The sequence below is a fragment of the Lonchura striata genome, chromosome 33 (genome assembly GCF_050655825.1).
Source record: "Lonchura striata isolate lonStrDom1 chromosome 33, ASM5065582v1, whole genome shotgun sequence".
NCBI classification, from domain to species: Eukaryota; Metazoa; Chordata; class Aves; order Passeriformes; family Estrildidae; genus Lonchura; species Lonchura striata.
Window position 1 is genome coordinate 4407071 of NC_140735.1, and position 22928 is coordinate 4429998.

Genomic DNA, 22928 nt, shown 5'->3' on the forward strand with positions numbered 1-22928 from the left:
AATTATTCTCCTTTTTTTATCCTATTACTGTTATTCTTATTATTAATAAACTTTAAAAACTCCAAACCGTCAATTCTGTTCCTCACACTTTCAGACCCAAACTTCCTTACTTTGAACCCAAACTCACTTTTCACACCAAAATTTTCCCCCTGCCTCCCTGGGTTGAATTTTTAAGGTCAGACTCCCATTTTTTAAAAATCCAGATTCTCCTTTTTAGGTCCAAACTGCTCCATTTTTCTGCTCAAACCCTGAATTATGGCCCAAATTCTCCATTTTTGGACCCAAACTCCCCCTTCTGGGGTCCAGACTTCCCATCTGGGCACCGAAATTCCCCTTTATGAGGCACAAATTCCCAAGATTTTTTTGTCCAAATTCTCCCTTTTTGAAACCGAATTTCCCTTTTTCGGTCCAAATTTCCCCTTTTTCTTGCCCAAATCCCCTTTTTGGGCCCAAATTCTCTCTTTTTGGACCCAAATCCCCCTTTTTGAGCCCAAACTTTCCCTTCCTGGACACAAATTCCTTCTTTCTGTGCCCAAATTCCTCCTTTTTAGACCCAAACTCCCGTTTTCACCCCAAAATCTCCTTTTTTGGCCCCAAATTTCCCCGCTCGGACCCGCCAGGTTGAGTGGTACTCCCCGCTCGCTTCCGGAACTGCATTTCCCATCACCCCTCTCTCCAATTTCCGGTGTAAACACCGCCTTCTTTCCTTTTCTCTTGAGGCGACTTCCGGCCGGGTGCCGCGCTGGCGCCGCCATGTTCCTGCAGTGCTACGAGAACGAGCGCGGGGAGCGCGTCTACACCCTGCGGGTACTGGGCGCTTTTTGGGGCGCTTTTGGGGGGATTTAGGGGATGGCTCTGAGGGGACCCGCGGTGTTTGGGTGTCCGCGGTGCGGGCTGGGGCCATGCGGGCCAGTTGGACTGTGCTGAGGGGGGGATTTGGGCTCTCCCTGACGCTCTGTCCCCACAGAAGGTGTCCCCGGACGGGGTCCCCACTCGCTCGGCGCACCCCGCCCGCTTCTCCCCCGATGATAAATTCTCCCGGCACCGCCTGGCCCTGAAGCGGCGCTTCGGGGTTTTGCCAACGCAGCGAGGCCGGACCGTGCTCTGAGGCACCGCAGAGATCCGCTGCGGAGCCCCGAGATGGCCCCGAGCTCCTGGGACGGATCTCCGCCATGAGAAAAGGTCAAATCGCCATGCCAGCGGACTGCACGGAAATGGGGGGGAAAGGAACGTTTTAAAGAGGAGGAAAAATGAAGTATTAAAAGTCGAGGGTCTCTGAGTTTTGGTATCCAAATACCTTGGGTTTTTTTTCCTGTTTTGGGGGTATTTTTGTGGTTTTTAGGGTCTGGGGAGGGAATTTAGAGGGGTATTGGGGGAAGCGCTAACGGGGCTCTATGGGGCGCGGGTATAACAGGGCTCTATGGGGCGCGGGGGATGATGGGAGTTGTAGGTGCGGGTATAACTGGGCTCTATGGGGCGCGGGGGATGATGGGAGTTGTAGGTGCGGGTATAATTGGGCTCTATGGGGCGCGGGGGATGACGGGAGATGGAGTCGCTGCTTTAATGGAGCTGAATGAGACCGCGAGGCATCACGGGAAGTGGAGGCATGGCAGTAAATGCGCGCGATGGGCGCCGCGAGGTATGATGGGAGCTGTAGTCCCGGAAGTGGCTGTAGCGGAGCGGTTGGGGGTCCGGGAGGGCACTTGTGGGTCTACAGGGGCACCCTGTGGGGTCGGGAAGCCCCTGGGGGCACCCGGGGAGCTCTGAGGGGTGTCTGTGGGGCGCAGGACGCGACGGGAATTGTCGGGCCTGAACTCGGCTCTGAGGAGGCTCTGTGGCCGCGGGGCATGACGGGAGCTGGAGTCCTAGCTTTAATGGCGCTCCGTGCGTACCGCGATGCATGGTGGGAGCTGTAGTCCCTTTGGTGGCACTCGAAGGCCTCTGTGTGGTTTGCGGCATCTGCGGGTCCGAGGAGCGTTCGGGGGTCCCGAATGGGCTCAGGAGGCACTCGGGGGTCCCGCAGGGTCTGGGGGGCTCCTGTGGGGCGCATGGAGGCGGATAAGGGGCGCCGGGCCTGACGGGACTTGTAGTCCTGGCTCGGTTAGGCCGCTATGGGGCCGCTGTGCACGACGGGACTTGTAGACTCAAAGTCGATAAAATGGTGCCGGCTCCAGGCCCCGCCTCCAGGTGCTGTTCCCGGGCGCTGATTGGTTGCAGACGGTGATGGGCGGGAGGCTCAACCAATGGGAGGCGGCGGAGGCGGGGGACCAGCCCATTCAACCCCTCCAGTCCCTCCCAGTACATCCCAGTTCATCCCAGTACAGCCCCAGTGCCCCTCCAGTTCATCCCAGTACAGCCCCAGTGCCCCTCCAGTCCCTTCCAGTTCATCCCAGTACAGCCCCAGTGCCCCTCCAGTCCCTCCCAGTTCATCCAAGTCCAGCCCAGTCCATCCCAGTACAGCCCCAGTGCCCCTCCAGTTCCTCCCAGTTCATCCCAGTACAGCCCCAGTGCCCCTCCAGTCCCTCCCAGTTCATCCCAGTCCAGCTCCAGTGCCCCTCCAGTCCCTCCCAGTTCATCCCAGTACAGCCCCAGTGCCCCTCCAGTCCCTCCCAGTTCATCCCAGTCCAGCTCCAGTGCCCCTCCAGTCCCTCCCAGTTCATCCCAGTACAGCCCCAGTGCCACTCCAGTCCCTCCCAGTGCATCCCAGTGCCACTCCCAGTTCGTCCCAGTATCCCCCAGTGCCACTCCCAGTTCGTCCCAGTATCCCCCAGTTCATCCCAGTCCTTCCGCGGCCAAACCTCTGCCCCGCCCCCATAGTTGATCACGCCCTTTTCATTGACCACGCCCATTTTCCATTGGCCACGCCCCCTCCAAGTTCTCCCCCTCCATTTCCAGTTCTTGCGGCTGCTCTGGGAAGGTGAGTGGGGCCCCAGTGATTCCCAGTTCATGCCAGTAATTCCCAGTAACCCCCAGTGATTCCCAGTTCATCCCAGTAACTCCCAGTAACCTCCCAGTAACCCTCCAGTCACTCCCAGTCCATCCCAGTAACCCCCCAGTTCATCCCAGTCTCTCCCAGTTTGCCCAGTTCTCTCCCAGTAGTCCCCAGTTGGTCCCAGTCCCCCCCAGCTCCCCCCAGTTTGTCCCAGTTCATCCCAGTTCTGCCCTGCTCAGGAATCCCAGTGACTCACCGGTCCCCAGTTCCCTCCCAGTTCCCTCCCAGTTTGTCCCAGTTTGTCCCAGTTCCCTCCCAGTTTGTCCCAGTTTGTCCCAGTCCCCTCCACCCCCCAGGGATCAAAGGTCACGGAATGGAGAGGGAACAGCTCCAGGCACTGGTGATACTGGGAGGTACTGGTTTGTACTGGGAGGGACTGGGGGGAACTGGGATGGAACTGGGAGGGAACTGGGAGGGACTGGGGGGTTACGGGAGGGACTGGTTTGTACTGGGAGGGACTGGGACACACTGGCACAGAGGGGTCTTTGTAACTGGTTTATACTGGGAGGGAACTGGGGGGTTACTGGGAGGGAACTGGGAGGGACTGGGAGGGTTTCGGGGGTTACTGGGATGGACTGGTCCATACTGGGAAGATTTTGGGAGTTACTGGTCCATACTGGGATGGACTGGTCCATACTGGGAAGATTTTGGGGGTTACTGGTCCATACTGGGATGGGCTGGTCCATACTGGGAGGATTTCGGGGGTTACTGGTCCATAGTGGGATGGGCTGGTCTGTACTGGGAGGATTTCAGGGGTTACTGGTCCATACTGGGATGGGCTGCTCCGTACTGGGAGGATTTTGGGGATAACTGGGGGGAACTGGGCCCAGTCCCAGCCCAAACTGGTTTAACTGTTGTCCCCTCCCCCTCCCAGTTCTGTCCCTGGCCAGAGGCGACACCCCCAGTGAGTGACTGGGATAGATGGGACAAACTGGGACAAACTGGGACGGACTGTGACAGACTGGGACAAACTGGGAGGGACTGGGACAAACTGGGACACACTGGGAGGGACTGGGACAGACTGGGAAGGACTGGGATGGAAAGCCCAAATTGGTTTATACTGGTCCATACTGGTCCGTGCTGGTCTGTACTGGTCCATGCCGGTCTATACTGGTCCATACTGGTTTTTACTGGTCCCTGCTGGTCTCTCTGACCCCTCCCTTTCCCCCCAGATGCCTCCAGTCCCTTCTAGTTAGGTGAGTGCGGGAACTGGGAGGGTCCCCAATGTCCCCAAAGTGTCCCCAAATGTCCCAAAATGTCCCCAAACTGTCCCCAAGGTGTTCCCAAATGTCCCCAAAGTGTCCCCAGCTGTCCCAGTGTCCCTGTCCCTGTCCCAGACTGGTGTCACCTGCGCGTCGGTGGCCTCACGGTGGCTGCGGTGCTGAGCGTGCTGGGGGTCCTTGTCCTGCTCAGTGAGTGCCACCCCTGTCACTGTCACCTGTGTCACCTTCTGTGTTATCTGTGTCACATTGTCACCTGTGTCACCTGTGTGCCACCCTTGTCACCTGTGTCACATTGCCACCTGTCACTTTCTGTGTTACTTCTGTGCCTTTTGTGTCACCTGTGTGTCACCTGTGCCACCCCAGTCACACTGTCACCTGTGTCACCTGTGTCCCCTCAGGTGGGAAATGCAAGTGCCAGAGCAAGGCCAGGTGAGACCGGGGGACATTTGGGGACATCTGGGGGATTTGGGGACATCTGGGGACATTTGGGGGATTCGGGACCATTCGGGGATACCTGGGGACATTTGGGGACATTGGGGACATTTGGGGACATTGGGGACATTTGGGAACATTTGGGGACATTTTGGGGACACTTGAGGACATTGGGGACATTTGGGGACATCGGGGAATGACACTGGGGACACTTTGGGGGATATGGGGACATTTTGGGAACCTTGGGCACACTGAGGGGGATTTGGGGTTGGAGGATTGGGGACATTTGGGGACATCGGGGACACTTTGGGGACATTGGGGGGTCGGGGACATGGGGGACGGGGTGGGTTGGGGACATTTGGGGGATTTGGGGACACTTGGGGACATTTGGGGGATTTGGGGACACTTGGGGACACTCTGGGGACACTGAGGTGTCCCCTCCCCCCCGCAGCCGTCGCCACCCCACCCCAGAGCTGTCACCTCTAGCTGGGACAAGTGAGTGTCCCCTCCCCCCTGGGGACACTTTGGGGACACCGCGGGACAGTGCCACCACCCTGACCACCCCCCTCTCTCCACAGGAGCCTGAGCTGTCCACGGGTGTCCCCAGATGTCCCTGACAGGTGACACCGGACAGGGGGGAAGGGGTGGCGTTGATTTCCCTGAAATGTCCCCAAAATGTCCCCAGGAAAGGCAATGAATAAAAAATGGGTGAAAAAAACGGATTTTGGTCAGCGGGGGAGGGGACATGGCGACGGCGGGACAGCGGTGGCACCGGGAGGGGACACAAGGCCTTGGGGACATCGGGGCCATGGTGGCCTTGGAGACATCGGGGCCATGGTGGCCTTGGGGACATTGGGTGATGGTGGCACCAGGAGGGGACATCAGGGCCATGGTGGCCTTGGGGACATCAGAGCGATGGTGGGACCATGAGGGGACATCGTGGCGATGGCGGCCTTGGGGACATCAGGGCCATGGTGGCCTTGGGGACATCGGGTGATGGTTGCACCAGGAGGGGACATTAGGGCCATGGTGGCCTTGGGGACATTGGGTGATGGTGGCACCAGGAGGGGACATCCGGGCCATGGTGGCCTTGGGGACATCAGAGCGATGGTGGGACCATGAGGGGACATCGTGGTGATGGTGGCACCAGAAAGTGACACAAGGCCAAGGGTGACATTGTGGTGGCAGTGACTCGGGACATAAAGGCCATGGTGGCCTTGGGGACATTGGGGCCACAGTGGCACCAGGAGGGGACATCGGGGTGACAGTGGCTTTGGGGATGTTGTGTCAGTAGTGGCCTTGGGGACATTGGGACTACGGTGACACCAGGAGGTGGCACAAGCTGTTGGGGACTCCGGGTCGCCGGTGGCCTTGGGGATATCGCGCGAGGGTGGCCCCAGGTCCCTGCCAGTGTCCCCACAGCGTCCCTTAACGTCCCATCTCCACATTGGGTTGGCCACCATGCCCACATTCCACCAGATGCCACCACACATCCCTCCAGGTGGCCACCATCCCCAGCTGCCACCACGCGACCCCTGATGTCCCCTGATGTCACCATCTCTATGGTGATGTGGTGGCCATCATCACCACATTCCTCCAGGTGCCACCACATGTCCCCATGATGTCCCCCAATGTCCCCATCTCTATGGTGGCATGGTGGCCATCGTGCCCATGTACCAACAGCTACCACATGTCCCTTGATGTTCCCCGATGTCCCTGTGCCTTCAGGGACATGGCGGTGGCCCTGGCCATGCCCTCAGGTGCCAACGTCCTCGGTGACGTGGGTGTAGATCTGGGTGGCCCCCTTGAAGCTGGAGGCCACCAGGAAGTGGCGGTGGCCAACGACGACGGGGACGAAGGCACGGGGGGTGGGTGCAGGCAGGTCCTGGGCGGGCTCCAGGCGGCCGCCGGCGCCCAGGCGGAAGACACGGCTCGGGGCGAAGTCATTGCCCAGCAGGACGTAGCGCTGGCCGGCCAGCAGCAGCGGCTGGAAGACCAGCGAGCCGCGTGCTGGCACCTGCTGCACCTCACGGAACATGGAGCCCTCCCAGCGCAGCACCTGGGTTGGGTTGGGTTGGTTGGCTTGGGTTGGGTTGTTTGGGTTAGGTTGGGTTGAGTTGGTTGGGTTGATTGGGTTGTGATGGGTTGGTTAGTTTGGTTGGGTTGTTTGAGTTGGGTTGGGTTGTGTTGGTTGGGTTGGGTTGTGTTGGTTGGGTTGGGTTGTTTGGGTTGGTTGGGTTGTTTGGGTTGGGTTGGTTGGGTTGGATTGGCTTGGTTGGGTTGCTTGGGTTGTGTTGGGTTGGGTTCGTTGGGTTGGTTGGGTTGTGTTGGTTGGGTTGGTTGGGTTGGGTTGGTTGCGTTGATTGGGATGGGTTGGGTTGGATTGGTTGGCTTGGGTTGGGTTGGGTTGGTTGGGATGGTTTGGGTGGTGGGAACATGGGGTGGGTGGTGGCACCATGGGATGGGTGGTGGGACCATGGGGTGGATGGTGGGACCATGGGATGGAGATGGGACCATGGGGTGGGTGGTGGGACCATGGGATGGGTGATGGGACCATGGGATGGGTGGTGGGACCATTCGGTGGGTGGTGGGACCATGGAATGGGTGGTGTGACCATGGATTGGATGATGGGACCATGGGGTGGATAGTGGGACCATGGGGTGGGTGGTGGCACCATGGGATGGGTGGTGTGACCATGGATTGGGTTGGGTTGGAGCCCTCCCTGCATTTCTCCTGCACTTGACATCAGGGGTCAGAGGTGGGATCTTGTGGCCCTGATGGGCCCCCATGGCCATGGAGTGGCCATCATGACCCTGGTGGCCCCACATGTGACCACTCGTGGCCCCAGGGCCCCCCCCATGTCCACATGGCCTAGATGGAACCCCATGGACCCATGACCCTGGTGACCCTGCATGACCCTGTGACCTTGATGGACCTCCATGACCACATGACCCTGATGAACCTCCATGACCACATGACATTGATGGAACCCCATGACCCTGGTGACCCTCCATGACCCCATGACCTTGATGAACTCCCACTACCACATGGCCTTGATGGATGTCCATAACCACAAGGCCTTGATGGACCCCCATGGATCCATGACCCTCGTGACCCCCTCATGACCACATTGCCTTGATGGACCTCCATGACCCCATGACCTTGATGGACCCCCATGACCCTGGTGACCTTCCATGACCCCATGACCGTGCTGGAACCCCATAACACCAATCCCTGCTGACCCCCCGTGACCTTGCTTGACCCTCACCAACCTACCCCGACCCCACCACCCACCCAACCCCACCACCCTCACCTTGACGTCGCCCAGGAACATGGTGACCCTCCATGACCCCATGACCTTGATGGAACCCCATGACCCTGATGGACCTCCGTGACCCCATGGCCTTGATGGAACCCCATGGACCCATGACCCTGGTGACCTTCCATGACCCCATGGCCTTGATAGACCCCCATGACACCATGACCTTGATGGAACCCCATAACCACATGGCCTTTATGGACCCCCATGACCACATGACCCTGGTGACCTCCATGACCCTGTGACTTTGATGGAACCCCATGACCCCGTGACCTTGATGGATCCCCATGACCCCATGAACCTGGTGACCCTCCATGACCACATAGCCTTGATGGAACCCCATAACTACATGACTTGCTGACCCCCTGTGACCACATGACCTTGATGGAACCCCATGGACCCATGACCCTGGTGACCCCCCCATGACCACATGCCCTTGATAGACCTCCATGACTGCATGACCCTGATGACCGTCCATGACCCCATGACCATGCTGGAACCTCATAACCCCAATCCCTGCTGACCCCCCGTGACCTTGCTGGTCCCCCACCAACCCACCACAATCCCACCACCCCTTCCAGCCCACCGCCCTCACCTTGTCGCCCAGCAACCTGGTGACCTCCATGACCCCATGACCTTGATGGAACCCCATGACCACATGACCCTGATGGGCCCCCGTAACCACATGGCCTTGATGGACCCCCATAACCTCATGACCCTGGTGACCCTCCATGACCCCATGGCCTTGATTGACCCCATGACTTTGATGGACCCCCATAACCACATGTCCTTGATGGACCCCCATGACCACATGACCCTGGTGACCCTCCATGACCCCATGACCGTGCTGGAACCCCATAACCCCAATCTCTGCTGACCCCCCATGACCGTGCTGGTCCCCCACCATGACCCCACCTTGGCGTCTCCCAGGAACCTGGTGAGGCACAGGAAGACGCTTCCGCGTAGGCGGAAGTGCTTGGCGGCGTAGGCGTCAGGCATGTGGGGGATGTCGGTGAGCGGCGCGAAGGCCTCGCCGCTCCAGCGGTAGACGAGCGGGCGGCGCGCGGCGCCGCAGAGCACCAGCGCCGGCCGCCCGCCCAGCTCCAGGAACTCCAGGTGGGTGTCGCGCTGCCACGGCCGCAGTGCCTGGTGCGGGTAGAAGCCGCCGGCGGCCCAGCGGAACACGGTGCTGGCGCCACCCTTGGAGCTGTCGGCCACCCCCAGGTAGAGGTGCCCGGCCAGGCGTGCGGCGGCCACGGCGTGGGGCCGGCGCAGGCGGCCAGCGCCCAGGGCCTGGTGGCGCACGAAGGCTGAGCCGGGGCCGCCCGAGCGCCGCCACACCCAGGAGCCGCCGCGCAGCTGGGCCACCACCAGCAGCAGCGTGTCCCCCAGAGGGACCGGGTGGCAGGCCACCGGCGAGGAGCCTGGGGGGACAGAGGGGGACGTCGGCAGGGACACAGGCACATCGGGGACAGCAGGGACATTGGGGACATTGGGGACCTTGGGGACACCAGGGACCTTGGGGACACCGGGGACCTTGGGGACACTGGGGACCTTGGGGACATTGGAGATGTTGGGGACCTTTGGGACCTTGGTTATTGGAGACCTCGGGGACATTAGGGAACATTTGGGGACATTTAGGGACATTTGAGGAGCTTTGAGCACCTTGAGGACCTTGGGGACATCGGGGCAATTCCTTTGTTCTCCCCAAGGTCATTTCAGGGACCCTCTGCCCATTTCTGGGGGGTCACCACAACTCCTGGTGTCCTCGGGTCCCTCTTGATGTTCCTCACTCAACTTTAACCATTCCCACCCCAACTTCAACCATTCCCACCCCATTTTCCCCATTTCCCTACAATTTTCCCCATTTTCACCTCATTTTCACCCCATTTTCCCTTTTCCCACCCCATTTTCCACATTCCCACCCCATTTCCCCCATTTTCACCCCGTTTTCCCCATTTTCACCCCATTTTCCCCATTACCACCCCATTTTCCCCATTTTCCCCCATTTTCCCCATTCCCACCCCATTTTCCCCATTTTCACCCCATTTTCCCCATTTTCCCCCATTTTCCCCATTCCCACCACATTTTCACCATTCCCACCCTGTTTTCGCCATTTTTCCCATTTTTTCACCATTTCCCCCGTTTTTTTCCATTTTCCCCATTCCCCCCCTTCTCACCCTTTCTGCCAATTTTCTTTTATTTTTGCCATTTTTCTCCCATTTCCCCCTCCATTTTACTCCATTTTCCCCACTCCCTCCATTTTCTCCCTTTTCCCCCCATTTTTTCACCATTTTCTCCCTTTTTCCCCATTTTACCCCATTTCTCTCACTGTTGGTGATGGTGGGGGAACAGAACCTCCCCCCTATTTTTTCATCATTTTTCCCCCATTTTTCCTCATTTTTATCCCCTTTTCCCACTTTTTTCTTGGTTTTTTTTTCACTGATTTATCCCTTTTCTCCCCATTTCCCCCATTTTTCCCAATTTTTCCCCATTTTTCTCCCATTTACCCAATTCCCTTCCTATTTTTTCCCATTTTTTCACTGTTTTCCCCCATTTTTCCCCATTTCCCCCATTTTTTCATTTTTCAACATTTTTTTTCCATTTTTCCTGATTTTCCCCCTTTTCCACCATTTTAACCCCATTTCCCCATCTATTCCCATTTTTCACCATTTCCTCCTTTTTTTCAACATTTTCTTCCCATTTTTCTCCATTTTCCCCCATTTCCCCCATTTTCTCATAGTTCTTTCCATTTTTTCACCATTTTCCCATTTCCACCCATTTTTACCCATTTTTTCACATTTTTTTCCACTACCTCCTCTTTGCCCCCATTTTTTCCCCATTTCCCCCATTTTTTCCCATTTTTTCCCACTTCCCCCCATTTCTCTCGCTGTTCATGATGGTGGGAACACAGAACCTCCCACTCCATTTTCCCCTCATTTTCCCCATTTTTCCTTTGTTTTTTCCCATTTTCCCCCCAAATTTTCCCACTTTTCCTCCCATTTTCACCAATTTATCCCCCATTTTCCCCATTTCCCCCATTTCTCTCACTCGTGTTGACAACACGCTGGGTGCAGAAGCTCCCCCTGAGCTGCTCCCACTCCCACCCCATTTTTCCCCATTTTCCCCCCATTTTTTCCCCATTTCCCCCATTTCTACCCTGTTTTTCCTCCATTTCCCCCCATTTTTCCCCCATTTTCCCCCATTTTTCCCCTTTTCCCCCATTTTCACCCCGTTTCTCACATTTGACGATGCACTGGGCACAGAAGCTGCCTCCCAGCTGGTCCCACTCCCAACCCATTTCTCCCCATTTTCCCCCAATTTTCCCCATTTCTCCCATTTTTCCCCATTTCCCCCCATCTTTCCCCCATTTTACCGTTTTCCCCGTTTTTCCCCCGTTTCTCTCACCGTTGACAACACGCTGGGCGCGGAAGCTGCCGCCCAGCTGCTCCCACTCCCACCCCATTTTCCCCCATTTCTCCCCTACTTTTTCCCCATTTTTCCCCATTTTCCCATTTTCCCATTTTTCCCCCATTTCTCACTGTTGACGACGCGCTGGGCGCGGAAGCTCCCCCCCAGCTGGTCCCACTCCAGCAGGGCGCAGGCTCCAGCCGCCGGCTGTGCCAGTGCCACCCCCGGGTGCCCCCCGAGCATGAAGGGCTCGGCCCCGAGCGAGGAGAACGGCAGCGCCTGGAACGGCCGCAGCTCTGCAGACACAGGGACAGTTGGGGACACTTGGGGACAGTTGGGGACATCCCCGGAGACACAGCTGGGGACATGGGGACATCCCTGGGGACAGCTTGGGGACATCCCCGGGTGTCCCCCGAGTGATGGGAATGGCAGCGCCTGGAACGGCCACAGCTCTGTGGACATGGGGACAACTGGGGACATGGGGACAGTTGGGGACATCCCTGGGGATATGGCTGGGGACATGGGGACATCCCTGGGGATGTCCCTGGGGACATGGGGACATCCCCGGGGACATGGGGACATCCCTGGAGACACGGGGACAGCTTGGGGACATCCCTGGGGACACGACTGGGGACACAGGGACAGCCCCAGGCCCTCCCCATCCAATTCCCCCTCCAACACAGAATCCTCCGTCCCAGTCCCTCCCAGTATATCCCAGTATGAACCAGTACAAGCCAGTCCCTTCCCAGTCCATCCCAGTCCAACCCAGCACATCCCAAGTTTGTCCCAGTCCATCCCAGTTTGTCCCAGTTCCCTCCCACTTCTCCCCAGTCCCCCCAGTCTCTTCCCAGTTCCCCCCAGTCCCTCCCAGTCCTTCTGAGTTCCCTCCCAGTATAAACCAGTCCCCCCCAGTTCCCTCCCAGATTGTCCCAATCCCTCCCAGTTTATTCCAATCCACCCAGTCCCTTCCAGTTACCCCCAGTCTCCCCCAGTTCCCTCCCAGTTTGTCCCAGTCCCTCTGAGTCCCCTCCCAATTACTTCCCAGTCCCTCCCAGTCCCTTCTCAGTTCCCTCCCAGTATACACCAGTCCCCCCCAGTTCCCTCCTTGTCCCCCCAGTCCTTCCCAGTATAAACCAGTCCCCCCCAGTTCCTCCCAGTCCATCCCAGTCCCATTTTCCCTCCTAAAATCCCATTTTTACACCTAAAATCCCCTGCATTTTCTCCCCCCAGTCCCTCCCAGTCCGTCCCAGTATAAACCAGTTGCCCCCAATCCCCTCCCAGTCCCCCCCAGTCTCTCCCAGTATATACCAGTTCCCTTCCAGTCCCATTTCCCCCCCCCCCCCCCAGAATCCACATTTTTATGCCTAAATTCCCCTGGATTTTGTCCCCCCAGTCCCCCCCAATTCCCTCCCAATTTGTCCCAGTCCCTCGCAGTTGCTCCCAGTCCCCTCCCAGTCCCTCCCAGTTGCTCCCAGTCCCTCCCAGTTCGTTCCAGTCCCTCCCAGTTTGTCCCTGTTCCCTCCCAGTTTGTACCAGTTTCCTCTCAGTCCCCTCCCAGTCCCTCCCATTCGCAGTCCCTCCCAGTCCTTCCCAGTCCCCTCCCAGTCCCCTCCCAGTCCCTCCCAATCCCTCCCAGTTTCCTCCCAGTCCCTCCCATTCCATCCCAGTCCCCTCCCAGTCCCCTCCCAGTCCCTCCCAGTATAACCCAGTCACCGTGGCGCAGGCACTGGAGCTGCCGGGGCCCGAGCAGGGCCAGGGCGGTGCCCGCGGTGCCGGCGGGGCCGTGGCAGCGAGCGCCGCCCTCAGGGCCGGGCCGGGAGCGCAGCCAGCGCAGCAGCCAGCGCAGCGCGCAGTCACAGCGCAGCGGGTTCCCGCGCAGGTCCCTGGGGACAGGGGACAGAGGGGACAGAGGGGACAGGGACAGAGGGGACAGCGAGGGGACAGGGACAGAGGGGACAGGGACAGCGAGGGGACAGAGGGGACAGGGATGGGACAGGGATGGGGACAGGGGACAGGGACACGGACAGGGGACAGGGGACAGAGGGACAGGGGACAGGGAGGGGACAGTGGGACAGAGAGGGGACAGCAGGGACACCATGGGGACACCACGTTGGGGACAGTGGGGACAGCACGGGGACACCAGGGACAGCGTGGGGACAGCACGGGTTGTCACGTTAGGGACACCACATTGGGATCACCGCGTTGGGGACACCAGGGGACACCACAGGGACACCATGGGGTTGGCACATCATGGACACAAGGGTCAGTGTGTTGGGGACACCACAGGGACACCACGCCGGGGACACCGCGTTGGGGACACCACGGGGACAGCGTGGGGACACCATGTTGGGGACACCATGGGTTGGCACGTTGGGGACACCAAGAGTTGGAACGTTGGGGACACCATGGGTTGGCACGTTGGCATGAAAGGGCAGAGAAATGGGGAAGAAAAACAGCAGCAAAATGAGAAAAATGACAAAAAGTGGCACCAAAGTGACAAAAAATGTCACCAGGTGTCACCAGAGTGGCAAAAAGTGGCAGCAAAGTGACAAAAAATGGCACCAGGTGTCACCAGAGCAGCAAAAAGTGGCACCAAAGTGAGAAAAAATGTCACCAGGTGCCACCAGAGCAGCAAAAAGTAGCAGCAAAGTGATAAAAAGTGGCACCAAAGTGACAAAAAGTGGCACCAGGTGTCACCAGAGTGGCAAAAAGTGGCAGCAAAGTGATAAAAATGGCAACAAAATGACAAAAAGTAGCACCAAAATGCAAAAAATGGCACCAAATGGCACCAGAGTGGCACCAAATGGCAGCAAAGTGACAAAAATGGCACCAAATGGCAGCAAAGTGACACCAAAGTGACACTAAATGGTCCCAATGTGACAAAAAATGGCACCAAAGTGGCACTAAAGTGGCAGCGGGTGGCACTGGGGTCACCAGGTGTCACCAGAGCGGCAAAAGGTGGCAGCAAAGTGACAAAAAGTGGCACCGAGTGGCACCAACCCTCCCAACCCCATAATGTCTCCAAATGTCCCCAAATGTCCCCAATGTCTCCAATGTCTCCAAATGTCCCCAAATGTCCCCAATGTCCCCAATCCCCCCAATGTCTCCAAATGTCCCCAATCCCCCCAATGTCCCCTCGATGTCCCCAATGTCCCCAGTGTCCCTGATGTCCCCAATGTCACCCACAGGTAGCCAAGGTTGGGCAGCTCCTGGAAGAGGCCGCGGGGCAGCGACTCCAGGCGGTTGTCAGCCAAACTCCTGCAGGGACAGAGGGGACAGAGGGGACATCGCTGGGGACATTGGGGACATTGGGGGATTGGGGACAGTGGGGACACTGGGAACTTCGGGGACATTTTAGGACATTGGGGACATTGGGGACATTGGGGGGATCGGGGACATTGGGGACATTTGGGGACCCTGGGGATATTGGGGACATTTGGGGACATTTGGGACATTGGGGGGATCGGGGACATTGGGGACACTGGGGACATTGGGGACATTTGGGACATGGGGACACTGGGGACACTGGGGACATTGGGGGATTGGGGACATTGGGGACATTTGGGGACATTTGGGACATTTAGGACATTGGGGGGATTGGGGACTTTGGGGACATTGGGGACATTTGGGGACCTTGGGGACATTTGGGACATTAGGGACATTTGGGACATGGGGACACTGGGGACATTGGGGACATTTGGGGACATTTGGGACATTTAGGACATTGGGGGGATTGGGGACTTTGGGGACATTGGGGACATTTGGGGACCTTGGGGACATTTGGGACATTGGGGACATTTGGGACATGGGGACACTGGGGACATTGGGGACATTTGGGACATTGGGTACATTGGGGACATTGGGGACATTGGGGACACTCACAGGAACAGGAGCCCCCGGAGCCCCCTGAGAGCCGCGGGGGGGAGGGAGCGGAGCTGGGAGTCCTCCAGGAACCTGCCCAGTACGGACCAGTATGGACCAGTTACAGACCAGTACAGACCAGCATGGACCAGTTAGAGACCATTACAGACCAGTTACAGACCAGTATGGACCAGTTAGAGACCAATATAAACCAGTATAAACCAGTACAAACCAATATAACCAGTCCCTCCCAGTTTGTCCCAGTCCCTCCCAGTACAAACCAGTTGAAATTAGTCCAAACCAGTATCCCCAGTCCAAACCAGTCCGTCCCAGTCCTCCCTGTATAAACCAGTCCAAATCAGTATCCCCAGTACACTCACAGCTACTCCAGTGCCCCCAGCCCCATTCCCAGTACAAACCAGTCCAAACCAGTATAAGCAGTCCAAACCAGTATAAACCAGTATAACTCACAGATACTCCAGTGCCCCCAGCCCCATTACCTGTATAAACCAGTCCAAACCAATATAACCAGTACAAACCAGTCCAAACCAGTCCTTCCCAGTCCAAACCAGTCCAAACCAGTTTGACTCACAGGTACTCGAGCACCCCTAGCCCCTCGAAGGCTCCATCCCCGACGCTCCCCAGGCGTCCCGAGGCCACCAGGCTGGGCAGGGACAGAGGGACAGAGGGACATGGGGACATCGAGGGGACATTGGGGACACTGGGGGGGTTGGGAACATTGGGGGAGTTGGGGGCATTGGGGGGATTGGGGGGTTGGGGGCATTGGGGGACATTGGGGACATTTGGGACAATTTGGGGACATTTGGGACAATTTTGGGACATTGTGGGACAATTTTGGGACATTTTTGGGAGATTTTTGGGTCAAATTTGGGGACAATTCTGGGACATTTGACGACATTTTAGGGACAATTTTGGGGTCAATTTAGGGAAATTTGGGACATTTTGGGGTCAGCTCTAGGGACAATTTTGGGACATTTGGGGACAATTCTGGGACATTTTTGGGCGATTTTCAGGTCAATTTTGGTGACAATTTGGGACAATTTGGGACATTTTTAGGACATCTGGGGCAATTTTGCGGACATTTTTGGGACCTTTCGTGGCAATTTTGGGACAATTTGGGTCATTTTGGGGTCAACTCCAGGACAACTGGGGACATTTGGGGACATTTGATGACATTTTGGGGGAAATTTGGGACAATTCTGGGACATTTTTGGGAGATTTTTGGGTCAATTTTGGGGACATTTGGGGACAACTTTGGGACAATTTAGCTCATCTTGGGGTCAACTCTGGGGACAATCTGGGGACATTTTGGGGACAATTTTGGGACAATTTGGGACAATTTGTGGCAATTTTGGGACACTTGGGGGCATTTGGAGACATTTAGGGAGAATTTGGGACATTTTAGGGACATTTGGGGACGTTTGAGGAAAAATTGGAACTTTGGGGGAAATTTGGGGACAATTTGGGGACGTTCAGGGACAATTCTGGGACATTTTGGGGTCAACTCCAGGGACATTTTTGGACATTTTGGAACAATTTGGGAGATTTTGGGAGATTTTGGGGTCAATTAGGGGGAAATTTTGAGGCATTTTGGGGACAATTTGGGGACATTTGAGGCAATTTGGGGACACTTTAGGGACAATTTTGGGGTCAATTTGGGTTGAATTTGGGACATTTTGGGAACAATTTTGGAACATTTGGGGACATTTTTGGGTGATTTTTGGGTCAATTTTGGAGACAATTCTGGGACATTTGACAACACTTTAGGGACATTTTTTGGGGTCAATTTGGGGAAAATTTGGGACATTTTGGGGACATTGGGGACATTTGAGGAAAAATCGGAATTTTGGGGACAATTTTGGGATAATTTGGGGTATTTGGGGGGATTTTGGGATATTTTTGGACATTTAGGATATTTGGGGGGATTTTTTGGGGGATTTTGTGGGTTTTTTTGTTCTTTTTGGGGGATTTTTTTGTGTTTTGGGGATTTTGGGGCTATTTTGGGACATTTTGGGGGGTTTTGGGGATATTTTGGGACATGTTGGGAGTTTTGGGGGATATTTTTGGGGATTTTGGGCTCATTTGGGGCAGTTTGAGTTGGTTTTGGGTGATTTGGGGGATTTTGGGGTGATTTGGGGACATTTTTGGGACATTTTGGGGGTTTTGGGGTGATTTTTTTGGGGATATTTTGGGACATTTTGGGTTGTTTTTGGGGTGACGTTTTTGAGATATTTTGGGGTGTTTGGAGGGATTTGGGGACATTTTGGGACATTTGGGGGTGATTTGGGTAGATTTTGGGATGCTTTTGGGGCATTTTGGGGTGGTTTGTGGTTGTTTTTTGGGGCATTTGGGGATATTTTGGGGATTTGGGGTATTTTGGGATATTTTGGGATATTTGGGGGGATTTGGGGGTTTTTTGGTTGTTTTGGGGATTTTGGGGGATATTTTCGGATGGTTTTGGGGTGATTTTTGAGGTGTTTTTAGGATATTTTGGGGTATTTTTGGGGTGACTTTTTTGGGGACATTTTGGGATGTTTTTGGGGTGATTTGGGGATATTTTGGGATGTTTTTGGGGTGACTTTTTTGGGGACATTTTGGGATGTTTTGGGGATTTTGGGGTGCTTTTGGGCCATTTTGGGATGTTTTTGGGGTGATTTTTTTTGAACACTTTGGGATGTTTTTGGGGGATATTTTGGGGTTTTTTGGGGGGATTTGAGGCCATTTTAGGGCTATTGGGGACTCACAGCAGCGTCAGCGCCGGGAGGTGCCGGAAGCTTCCCTGGGGCAGCTCCTCGATGTCCCAGCGGAGCAGTGAGCTGGGAAAAATGGGAAAAATGGGAAAATTGGGGAAAACCAGGAAAACTGGTGAAAAACAGGAAAGACGGGAAAATCGGGGAAATTGGGGGGAAATGGGAAAAATGGGAAAATTAGGGAAAACCAGGAAAATTGGGGAAAAACAGGAAAAACGGGAAAATTGGGGGAAAAACGGGAAAACTGGGGGGAAAATGGGAAAACTGGGGGAAAACCGGGAGAAATGGGAAAAAATTGGGGGGAAAAACCGGGAAAACTGGAAAGTTGGGAAAATTGGGGGGAAATGGGAAAAGTGGGGGAATTTGGGGGAATTTTGAGGAATTTTGGGGGAATTTGGGGAAAAATTGGGGGAAATTTTTGGGGAAAATTGGGAGAATTTTGGTGGGAAATTGGGGGAATTTCGGGGAATTTGGGGAAATTTTAAGAAATTTTGGGGAAATTTAAGGAAATTTGGAGGGAAATGGGAAAATTGGGGGAAATTTCAGGGAAATTTGGGGAATTTGAGGGGAAATTTGGGGAATTTTGGGGGAAATGGAAGAATTGGGGGAATTTGGGGAAATTGGGGAAATTTCGGGGAATTTTGGGGGGAATTTTGGGGGAAATTGGAATATTGGGGGAATTTTGGGAGGGGAAATGGGGATTGTTGGGAGAATTTCGGGGGAAATTTGGGGGAAATGGGAGAATGGGGAATTTGGGAAATTTCCAGGGAATTTTTTGGGGGGGGGGTCCCAAATTTGGGGGATTTTGGGGTTTGGGGGTCCCAAATTCGGGGGGATTTTTGGGGATTTTGGGTCCCAATTTAGGGGCCCATGGGGTTTTGGGGTCCCAAATTTGGAGGATTTTGGTGTTTGGGGGTTCCCCAATTTGGGGGAATTTGGGTTCCCAAATTTGGGGCATTTTTGGGGGTCCCGAGGAGGTTTCGGGGTCCCAAATTTGGAGGATTTTGGGGGCTTCAGAGGAATTTTTGGGGTTCCAAATTTGAGGGATTTTGGGTTTTGGGGGCTTCCAAATTTGGGGGATTTTGGGGGGTCCCGGGCAAGATTTTGGGGGGTCCTGGGGGATTTTGGGTTTCCAAATTTGGGGGATTTTGGGGGGTTCCGGGCGGGATTTTGGGGTTCCCAAATTTGGAGGATTTTGGGGGGTTCTGGGTGGGATTTTGGGGTTGCAAATTTGGAGGATTTTGGGGGGTGCCGGGCGAGATTTTCGGGGGTCCTGAGGGATTTTGGGGGCTCCCGGTCAGGATTCTGGGAGGTCCAGGGGGATTTTGGTGTTCCAAATTTGAAGAATTTTGGGGGGTCTAGGGAGATTTTGGGGGTTCCAAATTTGGGGGATTTTGGGGGGTTCCGGGCGGGATTTTGGGGTTCCAAATTTGGAGGATTTTGGGGGTTCAGAGGAATTTTTGGGGTTCCAAATTTGGGGGATATTGGGGGTTCCCGGTCGGGATTTTGGGGGGTCCCGGGGGGGGATTTTGGGGCTCCCCAAAATTGGGGAATTTTTTGGCTCCCAAATTTGCCGGGACTGTTCCAAAGGAGGGACAACCGGGGGGAGGGGGGAGGGGGGGGGGAAAGAAGCTCCAGAGAACCCCAAAATCTCTTTTGGGGGGGATCCCTGAATTTGGGGGGGGTCCGTGAATTTGGGGGGGGAGGGGCACTCACAGCGTGGCCAGGCCCGGGGGGAGCCCCCGGGGGACGCCCCCGGCCCCCCCCCGGCAGCGGGCGGTGGTTCGGTCGCAGACGCAGCCCCCGGGACAGGCCACGCCCCCTTTGGGGACCCCCCCAAAAACCGGGACCCCCCCAAAAACCCCCGGCAGCCCCCCAAAAAACGAAACCCCCCCAAAAAATAACGGGAGACCCACAAAAACCCCCGGGAGCCCCCCAAAAACCCCCGGCAGTCCCCCAAAAATCAACGGGAGCCCTCCAAAAAACAAAACCTCCCCAAAAATCCCCGGGACCCCCTCGGGAAGCGCCAGAAGTGCCCCGAGAAGGAGCAGGGGAGACATTGTGGGGGAGGAGGGGGGGGTCCCAAATAAAGGAGGAAATTCCCCAAAAAAATCCCAAAAAAAAGCACATTCACCAAAAAAATCCCCAAAAAATTCCCCAAAAAAAGCACAAAAATTCACAAAAAATCCAAAAAAATCCCCCCAAAATTCCCAAAAAAAGCACAAAAAAGCACAAAAATTCACAAAAAAATCCCCCAAAAATCCCCCCAAAAAATACCCAAAAAAGCACAAAAATTCACAAAAAATTCCCCAAAAATTTCCCCCAAAAGTTCCCCAAAAAAAGCACAAAAAAGCACAAAAATTCACAAAAAACCCCCCAAAAATTCAAAAGAAAGCACAAAAAAGCACAAAAATTCACAAAAAATTTCCCAAAATATCCCCCAAAAAGTTCCCCAAAAAAAGCACAAAAAAGCACAAAAATTCACAAAAAAGTCCCTAAAAAAGTCCCCAAAAAATCCCCCAAGAAATTCCCAAAAAAAGCACAAAAATTCACAAAAATTTCCAAAAAAATCCGCAAAAAACTCCCCCCAAAAAAAAGCACAAAAAAAGCACAAAAATTCACCAAAAAATCCCAAAAAATCCCCCCAAAATTAAAAAAGGCAAAAAAATTCACAAAAAAATCCCCAAAAAATCCCCAAAAATTTCCCCAGAAAAGCACAAAAAAGCGCAAAAATTCATAAAAAAATACCAAAAAAATCCCCTAAAAATTTAAAAAAAACCAAAACACAAAAAAGCAAAAAAATCCCCAAAATTTCCAAAAAAATTCAAAAAAAGCACAAAAAAGAAAAAAATTCCCCCCCAAAAAAAATTCTCAAAAAAGCACAAAAAAATTCCTAGAAATTCCCAAAAAAGGGGAAAATTCCCCCCCAAAAAATCCCCAAAATAGCAGCCAAAAATTCCCAAAATTCAAAAAAATTTCCTAAAAGAGCACAGAAATTCAAAAACAAATCCCCCAAAAGCACAAAAAAAATCCCAAAAATTTCCAAAAAACCACAAAAAATATCCTGAAAATTCCCAAAAAAGCACAAAATTTTAAAAAATCCACAAAAAATGCCCCAAAAAAATCCCAAAAATCAGAAAAAAATCCCAAAAACTCGAGAAAAAAATCCCAAAAAATCACAAAAATTCCCCCAAAGGACGCACAAAAAAAAAAAAATCCCTAGAATTCCCAAAAAAGCACCAAATAAATCCCAAAAATTCACAAAACCCCCTAAAAATTTACCAAAAAAAAAAAATCCCCCCAAAAAACAGAACAAAATCATAAAAATTCCCCCCAAAAAAGCACAAAAGAATTTTCCAAAAATTCACAAAAAACCCAAATTTCCCAAAGAAAATCACAAAAAAACCCAAAAAATCCTCAAAAAGCACAAAAAATTCCCCAAAAAGCACAAAAAATCCCTCAAAAAAAATCCCCAAAAAAGCACCAAAAAAATTTTCCAAAAAAGCACCAAAAAATCCCAAAAATTCACAAAAATCCCCAAAATTCCCCAAAAAATTCCAAAAAAAGCCCCCCAAAAAATCCCAAAAAAATCCTGAAAAGGCACCAAAAAATCCCCAAAATTAAAAAAAAAACCCAACAAAATCCACCCAAATTTGGTTTAAATCCCTTCAAAACCCCCCAAAATAATAATTAAAAACTGCTACAAAAAAAACCCAAAAACACCTCAAATTTGTTTAAATGCCCCCAAAATACCAGAAAATAAAAAAATTCAGTTCAGCAAAAAATCCTAAAAAAATCCCAAAAACCCAACCAGAAATCCCAATAAAATCCCCCAAAATTTGGTTTAAATCTCACAAAAAAACCCAAAAACTTTAAAAAAATCCCCAAAAAAAAGCTCAAAAATTCCTAAAAATACCGAAAAATTCCACCCAAAAAAAAAAAAAAACCACAGAAATTTTTTTTTAAATCTCCCCAAAAATGTCCCAAAATCCCGTCAAAAATTCCTACAAAAAAACCGGAAAATTCCCCCAAAATCCTCCGAAATTTTGTTTTAATTTCCAAAAATCCCCCACAAAAAATCCCCCACAAAACCCCAAAATAGTCTAAAAAATTCCTTTGAAAATTGAAAAAAATTCCCCAAAATTCCCAGAAAAACAAAACAAAATAAAATAAAATAAAATTTAAAATAAGAATATAAAACAAAACAAAACAAAACAAAACAAAACAAAATAAAATAAAATAAAAATGAAAGACCAAAAAAAGACCCCAAAAACACAAAAGCCCCGAAATAACCCCAAAATTCCCAAACCCGCCCTAAATTCGCCCCCAAACAGCCCCGAAAATCCCCCAAAAAATCCCAAATTCCGCTTCCCGCCGCCCCTCCGAGCCCCTCCCGGTCCTCGCGCCCGGAAAGTGACGAAAATTCCCCGAATTTGCCCCAAAATTCCCCCGAAATTGCCGCGAGTTCGGCTCCGGCGGCGCCGCGCGGGGGCGGCGGGGGGCGGAGCTGGCCGAGGAGGGGGCGGGGCTCTAGGAGAGCCCGCCCACTGCGGGCGGGGCCATGTCCAATAAGGAGCGGGTTGCCATATATGGAGGGGCGGCCGCGGCGGGGAGGCCACGCCCGCTCCCGGCACAAAGCGCTGCTTGTCGGGACTGGGACAGAGCGGCTTTGTACTGGTTTGGACTGGGAGGAACTGGGGGGGACTGTGGGGGAGCGGGGTGTGGGGAGTTTTGTGGATGAATGGCTTCGTGAGAAAGGACATGACTACGTGCAGTTAGTGAAGCAGTAGCTGAAAGTTGTGTAGTGCAGCAATAGCAGATGTAGCAGCAATATCTTATGTCCTTGGGTAAGCTGGTTCCAAACAGTAGAATGGTCAGCAAAAAGATAAGTGTAAGGGAAAACAAAGCAAGCTTAGAAA

General features: G+C 53.6%; 3 protein-coding genes across 38 annotated transcripts; 2 read left to right on the plus strand and 1 right to left on the minus strand.

Moving 5' to 3' along the window:
* Positions 1 to 726: 726 nt before the first annotated feature.
* NOP10 (NOP10 ribonucleoprotein) lies at positions 727 to 1279 on the plus strand. Its single transcript, XM_021550501.4, has 2 exons — positions 727 to 807; positions 968 to 1279. The coding sequence occupies exons 1-2, from the start codon at positions 754 to 756 to the stop codon at positions 1106 to 1108; spliced, it is 195 nt and encodes a 64-aa protein (XP_021406176.1). The 5' UTR covers positions 727 to 753; the 3' UTR covers positions 1109 to 1279.
* Positions 1047 to 22553, minus strand: LOC116184718 (leucine-rich repeat LGI family member 4-like). 2 transcript variants are annotated; one of them, XM_085564571.1, is made up of 9 exons: positions 19726 to 22553; positions 18004 to 18075; positions 15831 to 15902; positions 15260 to 15331; positions 14564 to 14635; positions 13091 to 13260; positions 11509 to 11673; positions 8882 to 9390; positions 5353 to 6706 (listed from the first exon to the last, which is right to left on the minus strand). In XM_085564571.1, exons 1-9 carry the CDS (start codon positions 20067 to 20069, stop codon positions 6404 to 6406), a joined length of 1779 nt encoding a protein of 592 aa, XP_085420697.1. In that variant the 5' UTR covers positions 20070 to 22553; the 3' UTR covers positions 5353 to 6403. The 2 variants fall into 2 exon arrangements, with proteins under 2 accessions (XP_085420698.1, XP_085420697.1); XM_085564572.1 differs by lacking the exons at positions 5353 to 6706; positions 14564 to 14635; positions 15260 to 15331; ... (1 more) ...; positions 18004 to 18075; positions 19726 to 22553 and adding an exon at positions 1047 to 2037 and having other exon boundaries at positions 11509 to 13215.
* Positions 2035 to 6400, plus strand: LOC110481739 (FXYD domain-containing ion transport regulator 3-like). Of its 35 annotated transcripts, none has more exons than XM_085564581.1 (8): positions 2035 to 2917; positions 3289 to 3345; positions 3867 to 3896; positions 4165 to 4188; positions 4270 to 4404; positions 4614 to 4644; positions 5099 to 5142; positions 5226 to 5359. In XM_085564581.1, the coding sequence occupies exons 1-8, from the start codon at positions 2244 to 2246 to the stop codon at positions 5269 to 5271; spliced, it is 1041 nt and encodes a 346-aa protein (XP_085420707.1). In that variant the 5' UTR covers positions 2035 to 2243; the 3' UTR covers positions 5272 to 5359. The 35 variants fall into 35 exon arrangements, 31 of the variants coding, with proteins under 31 accessions (XP_085420707.1, XP_085420713.1, XP_085420714.1 ...); XM_085564587.1 differs by having other exon boundaries at positions 4292 to 4404; XM_085564588.1 differs by having other exon boundaries at positions 4330 to 4404.
* Positions 22554 to 22928: the final 375 nt, after the last annotated feature.

Coding starts and splice junctions, on each gene's coding strand:
- NOP10 (XM_021550501.4), top strand. CDS start 754: ATGTTCCTGCAGTGCTACGAGAACGAGCGCGGGGAGCGCGTCTACACC. Junction 808..967: donor AGCGCGTCTACACCCTGCGG/GTACTGGGCGCT, acceptor CTGTCCCCACAG/AAGGTGTCCCCGGACGGGGT.
- LOC110481739 (XM_085564573.1), top strand. CDS start 2,244: ATGGGAGGCGGCGGAGGCGGGGGACCAGCCCATTCAACCCCTCCAGTC. Junction 3,897..4,164: donor GGCCAGAGGCGACACCCCCA/GTGAGTGACTGG, acceptor CTTTCCCCCCAG/ATGCCTCCAGTCCCTTCTAG. Junction 4,189..4,291: donor CTCCAGTCCCTTCTAGTTAG/GTGAGTGCGGGA, acceptor ATGTCCCCAAAG/TGTCCCCAGCTGTCCCAGTG.
- LOC116184718 (XM_085564571.1), bottom strand. CDS start 20,069: ATGTCTCCCCTGCTCCTTCTCGGGGCACTTCTGGCGCTTCCCGAGGGG. Junction 14,636..15,259: donor CTCCGGGGGCTCCTGTTCCT/GTGAGTGTCCCC, acceptor CTGTCCCTGCAG/GAGTTTGGCTGACAACCGCC. Junction 11,674..13,090: donor GCTCCAGTGCCTGCGCCACG/GTGACTGGGTTA, acceptor CTGTGTCTGCAG/AGCTGCGGCCGTTCCAGGCG.